The 12,100-nt window shown below is 51.4% G+C and overlaps 1 protein-coding gene across 4 annotated transcripts in view; it reads right to left on the bottom strand.

Moving 5' to 3' along the window:
* Positions 1-11,874, bottom strand: part of iah1 (isoamyl acetate hydrolyzing esterase 1 (putative)) — a 32,954-nt gene extending 21,080 nt beyond the window's left edge. The window contains exons 1-2 of one of the 4 annotated variants that reach the window (XM_072498759.1): positions 11,691-11,874; positions 3,004-3,056 (exon numbers count right to left, since the gene is read on the bottom strand). In XM_072498759.1, coding sequence (XP_072354860.1) covers positions 3,004-3,056; positions 11,691-11,750 — 113 coding nt within the window. In that variant the 5' untranslated portion in view covers positions 11,751-11,874. Of the gene's footprint in view, positions 1-3,003; positions 3,057-9,604; positions 11,656-11,690 lie in introns of those variants that run through there. The other 3 variants (XM_072498760.1, XM_072498757.1, XM_072498758.1) reach the window with 3 other exon arrangements.
* Between the last annotated feature and the right edge of the window lie 226 nt (positions 11,875-12,100).

Genomic DNA, 12,100 nt, shown 5'->3' with positions numbered 1-12,100 from the left:
CGGGACTGAGATGAGGAAGAACTTCTTCTCTCAGAGAGTTGTGAAGTTATGGAATTCTCTACCACAGAAAGCTGTTGGATATATTTAAGAGGGAGCTAGATGTGGCCCTTGCGGCTAAAGGGATCAAGAGGAATGGGATACTGAATTTGCATGATCAGCCATGTTCATATTGAATGGCGGTGTAGGCTCGAAGGGACCAATGGTCTACTGCACCTATTTTCTATGTTTCTCTGTATTAACATCCTTCACTGCTTTAATACTGCTGTATTCGCCATTCGCTGTCCTCTTTGCTCCAGCATGATTGGTACAATTTCTGAAATTAATAATAATAATAACCTTTTATTGTCACAAGTATAAAGTTACTGTGAAAAGCCCCTAGTCGGCACATTCCAGCGCCTGTTCGGGTAAGCTGGTACGGGAATTGAACCCGCGCTGCTGGCCTTATTCTGCATCCCAAACCAGCTGTCTAGCGCACTAAGCTAAACCAGCCCCTATATCCCTCCTCATTGCAATTCCTTTCACTTTATCATCCCTCCCTGTTTTCAAAAACTTAGTGATTAACTTTCTTCTCATCAATTCTTTCTGCCCCAGCTGTTGACTCCATTCAATTTATCCTCATATTGATTATTGTGTAATGAATCAGGGTTAATTAGTAATGTCATAGTAAAAGATCCACTGGGAAATAGTGATCATAATACCATTGAATTCCAAGTTAAATTTGAAAATGACATGCTCCAATCGCGAGCAAGAATAAACAAAGAGATTTCCAGTGTCGGCCTTGGAGTGAGTGGTTGCACATTTGCCAGCTCCCGCTCAATGTGTTTTTTTCGGACCTTGTCCCCGTTCGTAGGGTGAAAGTTTTGATGAAAAAGGGTGCAGGAGTGTTTGGAGAAAGTGAGACTCCACTGGTGTGGCTGGTGGATGGATCCACGGACCAGAAGCGGTTTGAAAAGAAGGGAGCATTTGGAGCAAGAGAACTTTGTGCGCCACAGGTTAAGTTGGCGGAGGGTAAAGGGCCTGTCCTGCTCTGCGCGGTGGTCGACGGAGCAACTGGTGGACTTCTTAAATGAGATGTTTTGCCAGCAGAGGAGGGAAGCCCAGGAGGATCTGGCCAGAGCAGTAGAGCCTCTGAAAGTGGGAATTGACCGTGAGAAGCAGATGCTGGAGTCCCAGGGCCAGGCCATTCGGAGAGTGGAGGAGATGGTGGGGGAGCATGAGGAGCAGCTCTCTTCGTTGGCGGTCGAGATGCGTGTGATGCGAGAGACCCAAAAGTGGCTGAAGGAGAAGGCGGAGGACTTGGAGAACTGCTCCAGGAGAAAAGAAATCTGCGAATTGTGGGGATGCCAGAAGGCATCGAGGGAGCGCAGGGCGGCACGTATGTGGCTAAGATGCTGGCAACGTTGATGGGGGAGGGGGCCTTCGATTGGCCCCTGGAGGTTAACCAAGTGCACGAGACAATGATGTGGAATCTGCAGGCGAGCGAGACACCGAGGGCGATGGTGGTGTGGCTGCACAGTTTCCTGGACAAGGAAAGCTTTTGAGATGGGCGAGGCAGACGAGGAGGTGCACTTGGCAAGGGAACAAGCTACAGGTATTTCAGGACCTGGGCACAGACCTGGCAATGAGGCGGGCCGGGTTTAACCGGGTTAAGGCTGCCCTCTTTAAGGGGGTGAAGTTTGAGATATTGTACTGGGACTACAGCGCTGAGGACCCGGGTTCGAATCCCGGCTCTGGGTCACTATCCATGTGGAGTTTGCACATTCTCCTTTGTCTGCGTGAGTTTCACCCCCACAACCCAAAATATGCGCAGGTTAGGTGGATTGGCCACGCTAAATTGTTCCTTAATTGGAAAAAAATGATTGGGTACTCTAAATTTTTTTTTTTTTTAAATTAAAGGGCTCAAAACAATGAGGAAATTGATATCAGTAGAGATTAAGTATTGGAGAGCCTTAAGGGGCCAAAATCTGACAAAAACTCAGGGTCTAATGGCCTAAGGGGAAGGGTTCTAAACGAGATAGTGGATGTGTTAGCTATGATTTTCCAAAATTCCTTTGATTCAGGAACAGTCCCATTACATGATAATCATAGATGAATCATGGAATTTACAGTGCAGGAGGAGGCCATTCGGCCCATCGAGTCTGCACCGGCTCTTGGAAAGAGCACCCTACCCAAGCCCACACCCCCACCCTATCCCCATAACCCAGTAACCCCTCCCAACACTAAGGGCAATTTTGGACACTAAGGGCAATTTATCATGGCCAATCCACCTAACCTGCACATCTTTGGACTGTGGGAGGAAACCGGAGCACCCGGAGGAAACCCACGCACACACGGGGAGAACATGCAGACTCCGCACAGAAAGTGACCCAAGCCGGGAATCGAACCTGGGACCCTGGAGCTGTGAAGCAATTGTGCTAACCACTGTGCTACCGTGCTGCCCATAAGTTGCCAAATGTTCAAGAAAGGAGATAGAGAACAAACAGTGAACTACAGGCCAGTTACCCTAACATCAGTTGATGGGAAAATGCTGGAATCTATTATTATGAAAGTCCTAACAATGCATTTAGAAAAACCATAGTATGATCAGAAGTGGAATTCTGCTTGAAAAATTTAATAAGAGTTTTTTGAGGATGTAACTTGTAGGGTAAATAAAAGGATGCCAGTAGACGTAGTATACCTGAATTTCCGAAATGCATTCGATAAGGTGTCACTCAAATGATTAGTTATTAAGCAAGATAAAGGCTCATGGAGTTGGGGTGATATATTAGCATGGACAGAGGATTGGTTACTGAATAGAAAGCAGAAAGTGGGCATTAATGGGGCTTTTTCAAGTTGTCAGGCAGTAGCAAAATGCTGTTCTCTTTTTATTCCTTTTGCTTCTTTAAAGTTACAGTTAGGTAGAACTGCGGTATCATATTTCAATCCTACTGACAACACAATTGCTGTAATTATGACAGACAGCTCCTTTACAGACATGGCATCATAGACAGGTATTTCACTTACCGAACAAGTCTGTTTGCGATTGCAGCACCCCAGCCTCCTTGATCAAAGGAACGCTAGGGAGCAATAAGAATACAGTTGCACAATTAGACAATTAAAATAATTCTGATTTTGCTGCAACTTTTCAGCATCACATCACATCACAGTACATTTCGCAGGGAGCTCAGGCAGCACAAATGGTTTAAATCAGACTTTCCTCTCTTCCTCCAGCCCACCACCCGGGTGAAATGAGACTGCCATATTCTATGGTGTGAGTTGTTACACTGCAGGTAATTGCTGAAACTTCTCATGATGGAATTAAAGCTGAGACTTAAATTTAATAAATTTATAGTGAGTTGAATTCCATTCCTGCCTGAAACGACACCAAAAAATGCTGGAAACACTGAGCACGGTAGAAACCCTGTCGCCATCAAGGGTGGTCAGCATTTCTATAGCAATTCCATTGGAAAGAACCTTGTGGATTCTTGAGCTATGAATGATCGCAACGTTTTAGTCAGCATGACCTCAAGCCTCTAAACCACTTGTCCCAGGATGGAATGAAGTGATTAAAAGAGTTTTATTTGACAGTGTTGCTACAGGTGAATCACCAACAGAAACAACCTAGCAATGGTGGCAGATTCAAAGTCTGGACAGAATACAAAGCAGAGCAGAGAATAATTAAATGACTAATGAAGGAAAAATTAGAGTATGGGAGAAAGCTAGCTACAAATATAAAATCAGATATTTAAAAAAGAAACAAATGAACAAAGTGAGCATTGGACCTGTAGGAAGTGAGTCAGTTGAATTAATAATGGAAAATAAGGAGATGGCAGATGAATTCAACACGTATTTTACATTGGTCTACACTATAGAGGACACGAGTATCATCCTGGAAGTAGCTGTAAATCAGAAAATGGAAGGGAGGGAGGAACTCAGGAGAATTACAATCACCAGGGAAGTGGTACTGAGCAAATTGTTGGAGCTGAGGGTTGACAAGTCCCTGGGACCTGGTGGACTTCATCCTAGGGTCTTAAAAAAAGTGGTTAGTGAGATAGGTGATGCACTGATAATATATTTTTTTTAATTTCCCTAAATTCGGGGACAGTTCCATTAGATTGGAAAATAGCAAATGTAACTCCTTTATTCAAAACGGGAGACCGAAGGCTGGAAACTACAGGGCACTTAGCTTAACATCTATCTTATGTGCTGTGGATAAAGGAGAAGCAGTGGATGAACTGTACTTAGATTCCCAAAAGGCATTTGATAAGGCACCACATCAAAGGTTATTGCGTAAAATAAAAACTTATGGTGTAAGGGGTAACAAATTGAAATGAATTGAAGATTGGCTAGCAAAGTGAAAACAGAGTGTTGGCATAAATGGGTCTTTTTCCAGTTGGCAGGATGTGGTGAGTGGTGTGCCACCAGGGATCGATTCTGGAATCTCAGCTCTTTACAATTCATATAAATGGCTTGGATGAAGGGGCTGAAGGTGTGGTTGCTAAATTTACTGATGACACAAATACAGGTTGGAAAGTAAATTATGAAGAGAACATAAGGAAGCTACAAAGGCACGTAGATAGGCTAGGTGAGAGGGCAACAATCCAGCAAATGGAATGGAATGTGGGAAATTGTCCGTTTTTGCAAGAATAATAAGAAAGCATTTTTATCTAATTGGTGGCAGATTGTAGAGCTCTGAGATGCAGAGTGATCTGGGTGTTCAACTGCATGAATCATAAAAGGCTAGTATACAGGTACAGCAAGTAATTAGGAAAGCTAATAGAATGTTATTGTTTATTGCGAGGGAAATTGAATACGAAAGTAGAGAAATTATGCTTCAGTTATACGGGGCTTTGGTGACACCACATCTGGAGTATTGTGCACAGTATGAGTCTCTTACTTAAGGAAAGATGCAAATGCGTTGGAAGCAGTTCAGAGAAGGTTTACTAGATTAATACCTGGAATGGGAGGGTTCAATTATGAGGAAAGGTTGGACAGGTTAGGCTTGTGTCTGCTGGAGTTTGGAAGAGTAAGAGGTGACTTGATTGAAACTTATAAGATCCTGAGGGGGATTGACAGGGTGGATGTGGAGAGGATGTTTCCTCTTGTGCGAGAATCTTGGGGTCACTGTTTAAAAAATATTGGGCGGGATTCTCTGTTGCCCAATGGCGAAATCGTAATCGGCAATCGGCCAGAGGATCGATTCCCACACCGGAATCGGGCAGAGGATCGATTCCCACACCGGAATCGGGCAGAGGATCGATTCCCACACCGGAATCGGGCAGAGGATCGATTCCCACACCGGAATCGGGCAGAGGATCGATTTCCACACCGGAATCGGGCAGAGGATCGATTCCCACACCGGAATCGGGCAGAGGATCGATTCCCACACCGGAATCGGGCAGAGGATCGATTCCCACACCGGAATCGGGCAGAGGATCGATTCCCACACCGGAATCGGGCAGAGGATCGATTCCCACACCGGAATCGGGCAGAGGATCGATTCCCACACCGGAATCGGGCAGAGACTCGATTCCCACACCGGAATCGGGCAGAGAATCGATTCCCACACCGGAATCGGGCAGAGAATCGATTCCCACACCGGAATCGGGCAGAGAATCGATTCCCACACCGGAATCGAGCAGAGAATCGATTCCCACACTGGAATCGAGCAGAGAATCGATTCCCACACCGGAATCAACTATCGGGCAGAGAATCGATTCCCACACCGGAATCGCCAATCGGGCAGAGAATCGATTCCCACACGGGAATCGGGCAGAGAATCGATTCCCACACGGGAATCGGGCAGAGAATCGATTCCCACACGGGAATCGGGCAGAGAATCGATATCCACACCGGAATCGGGCAGAGAATCGATTCACACACCGGAATCGGCAATCGGGCACAGAATCGATTCCCACACCGGAATCGGGCAGAGAATCGATTCCCACACCGGAATCGGGCTGAGAATCGATTCCCACACCGGAATCGGGCAGAGAATCGATTCCCACATGGGAATCTTGCAGAGGATCGATTCCCACACCGGAATGGGGCAGAGAATCGATTCCCACACCGGAATCGCCAATCGGGCAGAGAATCGATTCCCACACCGGAATCGCCAATCGGGCAGAGAATCGATTCCCACACCGGAATCGCCAATCGGGCAGAGAATCGATTCCCACACCGGAATCGGGCAGAGAATCGATTCCCACACCGGAATGGGGCAGAGAATCGATTCCCACACCGGAATCGGGCAGAGAATCGATTCCCACACCGGAATCGGGCAGAGACTCGATTCCCACACCGGAATCGGGCAGGGAATCGATTCCCACACTGGAATCGGGCAGAGAATCGATTCCCACACTGGAATCGAGCAGAGAATCGATTCCCACACGGGAATCGGGCAGAGAATCGATTCCCACACCGGAATCGCCAATCGGGCAGAGAATCGATTCCCACACGGGAATCGGGCAGAGAATCGATTCCCATACCGGAATCGGGCAGAGGATCGATTCCCACACCGGAATCGGGCAGAGAATCGATTCCCACACCGGAATCGCCAATCGGGCAGAGAATCGATTCCCACACCGGAATCGCCAATCGGGCAGAGAATCGATTCCCACACGGGAATCGGGCAGAGAATCGATTCCCACACCGGAATCGGGCAGAGAATCGATTCCCACACCGGAATCGGGCAGAGAATCGATTCCCACACCGGAATCGGCAATCGGGCAGAGAATCGATTCCCACACCGGAATCGGGCAGAGAATCGATTCCCACACCGGAATCGGGCTGAGAATCGATTTCCACACCGGAATCGGGCAGAGAATCGATTCCCACATGGGAATCTTGCAGAGAATCGATTCCCACACCGGAATCGGCAATCGGGCAGAGAATCGATTCCCACACCGGAATGGGGCAGAGAATAGATTCCCACACGGGAATCGGGCAGAGAATCGATTCCCACACGGGAATCGGGCAGAGAATCGATTCCCACACCGGAATCGGCAATCGGGCAGAGAATCGATTCCCACACCGGAATGGGGCAGAGAATAGATTCCCACACCCGAATCGCCAATCGGGCAGAGAATCGATTCCCACACAGGAATCGGGCAGAGAATCGATTCCCACACCGGAATCGGGCAGAGAATCGATTCCCACACCGGAATGGGGCAGAGAATCGATTCCCACACCGGAATCGCCAATCGGGCAGAGAATCGATTCCCACACCGGAATCGGGCAGAGAATCGATTCCCACACCGGAATCGGACAGAGACTCGATTCCCACACGGGAATCGGGCAGAGAATCGATTCCCATACCGGAATCGGGCAGAGAATCGATTCCCACACCGGAATCGCCAATCGGGCAGAGAATCGATTCCCACACTGGAATCGGGCAGAGAATCGATTCCCACACCGGAATCGGGCAGAGAATCGATTCCCACACCGGAATCGCCAATCGGGCAGAGAATCGATTCCCACACCGGAATCGGGCAGAGAATCGATTCCCACACCGGAATCGGGCAGAGAATCGATTCCCACACCGGAATCGGGCAGAGAATCGATTCCCACACCGGAATCGCCAATCGGGCAGAGAATCGATTCCCACACCGGAATCGGGCAGAGAATCGATTCCCACACCGGAATCGGGCAGAGAATCGATTCCCACACCGGAATCGGGCAGAGAATCGATTCCCACACCGGAATCGCCAATCGGGCAGAGAATCGATTCCCACACCGGAATCGGGCAGAGAATTGATTTCCACACTGGAATCGGGCAGAGTCGATTCCCACACCGGAATCGGGCAGAGAATCGATTCCCACACCGGAATCGGGCAGAGAATCGATTTCCACACCGGAATCGCCAATCGGGCAGAGAATCGATTCCCACACTGGAATCGGGCAGAGAATTGATTTCCACACTGGAATCGGCAATCGGGCAGAGAATCGATTCCCACACCGGAACTGGTTTGCCGCCGGTTTGCGATTCTCTGACCCTCCAAACCGGCGACATCGTGACCCGCGCCGTGCCCAGTCGCAATGCTGTTAGTGTCTCATCGGCCTCCCACCCACAATGCTCCACCCCCGATCGGCCGAGTTCCCGACGGCGCGGGACACATGAGGTCCGAGCCGGCGTGCCGGCTGTGTCCAGCACCATCACACTCGGCCAGGAACCGTGCAGCTGGCCAGGGGAGCCTCTGCCAGGGCTGGGGGGACTGGTGTGGGGTGGTCGGGGGGGTTCGGTTATGCGTACGGCCAGCACAATGTTGTACAGCGTGACCGGTGCAGGACGTCAGCTGTGCTCATACGCTGCCCGGGTCCTAGTCAGTCTCCGGCCGTTCTCAAAGCGTTCCGTGGGCGTTTAACGTGGCGCTGGTGCTAGCCCCTCACTGGTACCAGAATCGGTACCTGCGCCGATTTTATTTGGCGTGAACCTCCCGCGGATTCGCCGTGGGAGCCGGCACTTAGCCCCAGGAACCGAGAATCCCGCCCAAGGAGTTTCCCATCATAGACTGAGAGAACAATGTTTTTCTTCTCAAAGGGTCCTGAGTGTTTGGAACTCCCTTCCTCAAAAGGCAGTGGAAGCAGAGTCTTTGAATATTTTTAAGGCCGAGCTAGATAGATTCTTGATAAGCAGGGGAGTTAAAGATAGGTGGGAATGTGGGGTTGAGGTTGCAATCACATCAGCCATGATCTTACTGAATAGTGGAACAGGCTCAAGGGGTCGAGTGGCCGACTCCTGCCCCTAAATTGTGTGTTTGTACATTCCAATTGCAGCAAATGGAGGTGGAAACAATGTGAGTCAACTCAGCCAACTAGTGCGTTGATGTGGATGATGGGATATCAGTGATACAGCATTACAGTGTTCAGTTGGTCATCACCAAGTCGGGTTTTGCAAGTATTTTGCGATTGTTCATTCATAGATTACATAGAATTTACAGTGCAGAAGGAGGCCATTCGGCCTATCGAGTCTGCATCGGCTCTTGGAAAGAGCACCCTACCCAAGTCCACACCTCTACCCTATCCCCATAACCCAGTAACCCCACCCAGCACTAAGGGCAATTTTGGACACTAAGGGCAATTTAGCATGGCCAATCCACCTAACCTGCACATCTTTGGACTGTGGGAGGAAACCGGAGCACCCGGAGGAAACCCACGCAGACACGGCGAGGATGTGCAGACTCCGCACAGACAGTGACCCAAGCCGGAATCGAACCTGGGACCCTGGAGCTGTGAGCAATTGTGCTAACCACCATGCTACCGTGCTGCCCTTAAACTCACTCAGATGAATACCAGATTCCTGGCATCCCGGGTCATTATACACACAGGAACAGAACAAGGAACAGGACAAGGCGATTAGCAGGTCAAGGGACCAAAAAATAAGTCAAGTGGAGGAACTTAGTGGACTGATAGTAATGGAGAAAAGAATGAGATTTAAGATAATTATCAGAGTCTTAATGGTTTTGAAATTAGAGTATTAAAAGAAACAGCTGGGAAAACTAAAAGGACAATGGATAAAATATTTATAAAACTAAAGTACAAAAAGATATGGGGGTGTGGAACTGCATTGTAGCTGTTCAAGAAGTTGGCACAAGTGTGATGGCAACCAAATGTTCGATATCATTACCTGCTCTCCCCACCCAGCCACTGTCTCAAGCTGAAACATTTGTAATCTTGGTAACCTATTCAATTGTGAGAGGCTGATCCCATATCCTATGCAGCCTGTTCTGTGGTGAGTGGGAGCACCCGATTTTGTGGAGTGAGGTGGGAAGGGGTCACCCTGTCCTGAGGGAAAGGGATCACCCTACACTGGGGGAGTGAAGTGGGTACTATCACCCGGTCCTGCGGAGTGAGGTGGGGAGTGCGGTGTGCGGGATAATCCTGTTCAGGGAAGTGAAGTGGGGAGGGATCACCCTCACCCTGTCCTGGGGAGTGAAGTGGCGAGGGATCACCCGGTCCTGGGGATGGGGGTGGGGAGGATCACTCTGTCCTGGGGATGGGGGTGGGATCACACTGTCCTGGGGAGTGAGGGTGGAGGGATCACCCTGTCCTGGGGAGTGAGGGTGGGGAGGATCACCCTGTCCTGGGGATGGGGGTGGGGAGGCTCACTCTGTCCTGGGGAGTGGGGGTGGAGGGATCACCCTGTCCGGAGGAGTGAGGGTGGGGAGGATCACCCTGTCCTGGGAAGTGGGGAGAATCACTGTGTCCTGGTTTAGCACAGGGCTAATTAGTTGGCTTTTAAAGCAGACCCAGGCAGACCAGCTGTTCAATTCCCGTACCGGCCTACCCTGACAGGCGCCGGAATGTGGCGACTAGGGGCTTTTCACAGTAACTTCATTTGAAGCCTACTTGTGACAATAAGTGATTTTCATTTCATTTCATTTCCTGGGGAGTGAGGGTGGGGAGGATCACTGTGTCCTGGGGAGTGGGGGTGGGGAGGGACCACTCTGTCCTGGGGAGTGAGGGTGGGGAGGGATCACCCTGTCCTGGGGAGTAGGGGTGGGGAGGGATCACTCTGTCCTGGGGAGTGAGGGTGCGGAGGATCACCCTGTCCTGGGGAGTGAGGGTGGGAGCGATCACCCTGTCCTGGGGAGTGAGAGTGGGGAGGATCACCCTGTCCTGGGGAGTGAGGGTGGGAGAATCACTCTGTCCTGGGGAGTGAGAGTGGGGAGGGATCACCCTGTCCTGGGGAGTGAGGGTGGGAGCGATCACCCTGTCCTGGGGAGTGAGGGTGGGGAGGATTCTCTGTCCTGGGGGGTGGGGAGGATCACTCTGTCCTGGGGAGGATCACCCTGTCCTGGGGGGTGGGGAGGATCACTCTGTCCTGGGGAGTGTGGAGGATCACCCTGTCCTGGGGGATGGGGAGGATCACTCTGTCCTGGGTAGTTGGGAGGATCACTCTGTCCTGGGGAGTGGGGAGGATCACTCTGTCCTGGGGAGTGAGGGTGGGGAGGATTACCCAGTCCTGGAGGGTAAGGGTGGGAACGATCACCGTGTCCTGGGGAGTGAGTGTCAGAGGGATCACCCTGTCCTGGAGGGTGAGGATGGAGGGATCACCCTGTCCTGGGGAGTGAGGGTGGGGAGGGATCACCCTGTCCTGGGGAGTGAGAGTGGGAGGATCACCCTGTCCTGGGGGTGAGGGTGGGGAAGATCACTCTGTCCTCGGGAGTGGGGAGGATCACACTGTCCAGGGGGGTGAGTGTGGGGAGGGATCACCCTGTCCTGGGGAGTGAGGGTGGGGAGGGATCACCCTGTCCTGGGGAACGGGGGTGTGAAAGATCACCCTGTCCTGGGGAGTGAGGGTGGGGAGGGATCACCCTGTCCTGGAGGGTGGGTAGGATCATCCTGTCCTGGGGGGTGGGGAGGGATCATCCTGTCCTGGGGAGTGGGGGTGGGAAAGATCACCCTGTCCTGGGGAGTGAGGGTGGGGAGGGATCACCCTGTCCTGGGGAGTGGGGGTGGGGAGGGATCACCCTGTCCTGGGGAGTGAGGGTGGGGAGGGATCACCCTGTCCTGGGGAGTGGGGGTGGAGGGATCACCCTGTCCTGGGGAGTGGGCAGGGATCACCCTGTCCTGGGGGGTGGGCAGGAATCATCCTGTCCTGGGGGGTGGGCAGGGATCACCCGGCCTGAGTGGGTCGCCCAGTGACAAGCCCAGAAAGGGGAGGTGAAGCCTCGGTCCCGGGTTGAAGCTGAAGCCGGGATCTCTCCCACCTGAGTGATGGAGTCTCCGAATAAGATGACTCGGGGCCACAGGAGCCCAAAGGCCGACATGGTCCTGGGAACGGGCGGTGCTCGACCGCGCTGCTTCCGCGGGAAGCGCTCACCGCCGGCAGGAGGGACTGGGCGGGCCGGGCTGGGCTGGGTCCTCCCGCCAGCCGGGGCTGGGTCCTCCCGCCAGCCGGAGAGCCGGGGCTGGGTCCTCCCGCCAGCCGGGGCTGGGTCCTCCCGCCAGCCGGAGAGCCGGGGCTGGGGCCCGTCTGGATTTGCTCTATTTTAAATAAAACCTCTCATTTCTAACCCACTATATGACAGTGGCAAGAGTAACACAGATTATCCGTCGGTTTTAAATATATTTTTAAATGGGAACAGCAGCACAGGAAAGGATACCATTTACACAAGAT

The sequence above is a fragment of the Scyliorhinus torazame genome, chromosome 4 (genome assembly GCF_047496885.1).
Source record: "Scyliorhinus torazame isolate Kashiwa2021f chromosome 4, sScyTor2.1, whole genome shotgun sequence".
Taxonomy (NCBI): Eukaryota; Metazoa; Chordata; class Chondrichthyes; order Carcharhiniformes; family Scyliorhinidae; genus Scyliorhinus; species Scyliorhinus torazame.
The sequence above is the reverse complement of the archived record's forward strand: the minus strand, read 5'-3'. Positions and strand labels throughout refer to the sequence as shown.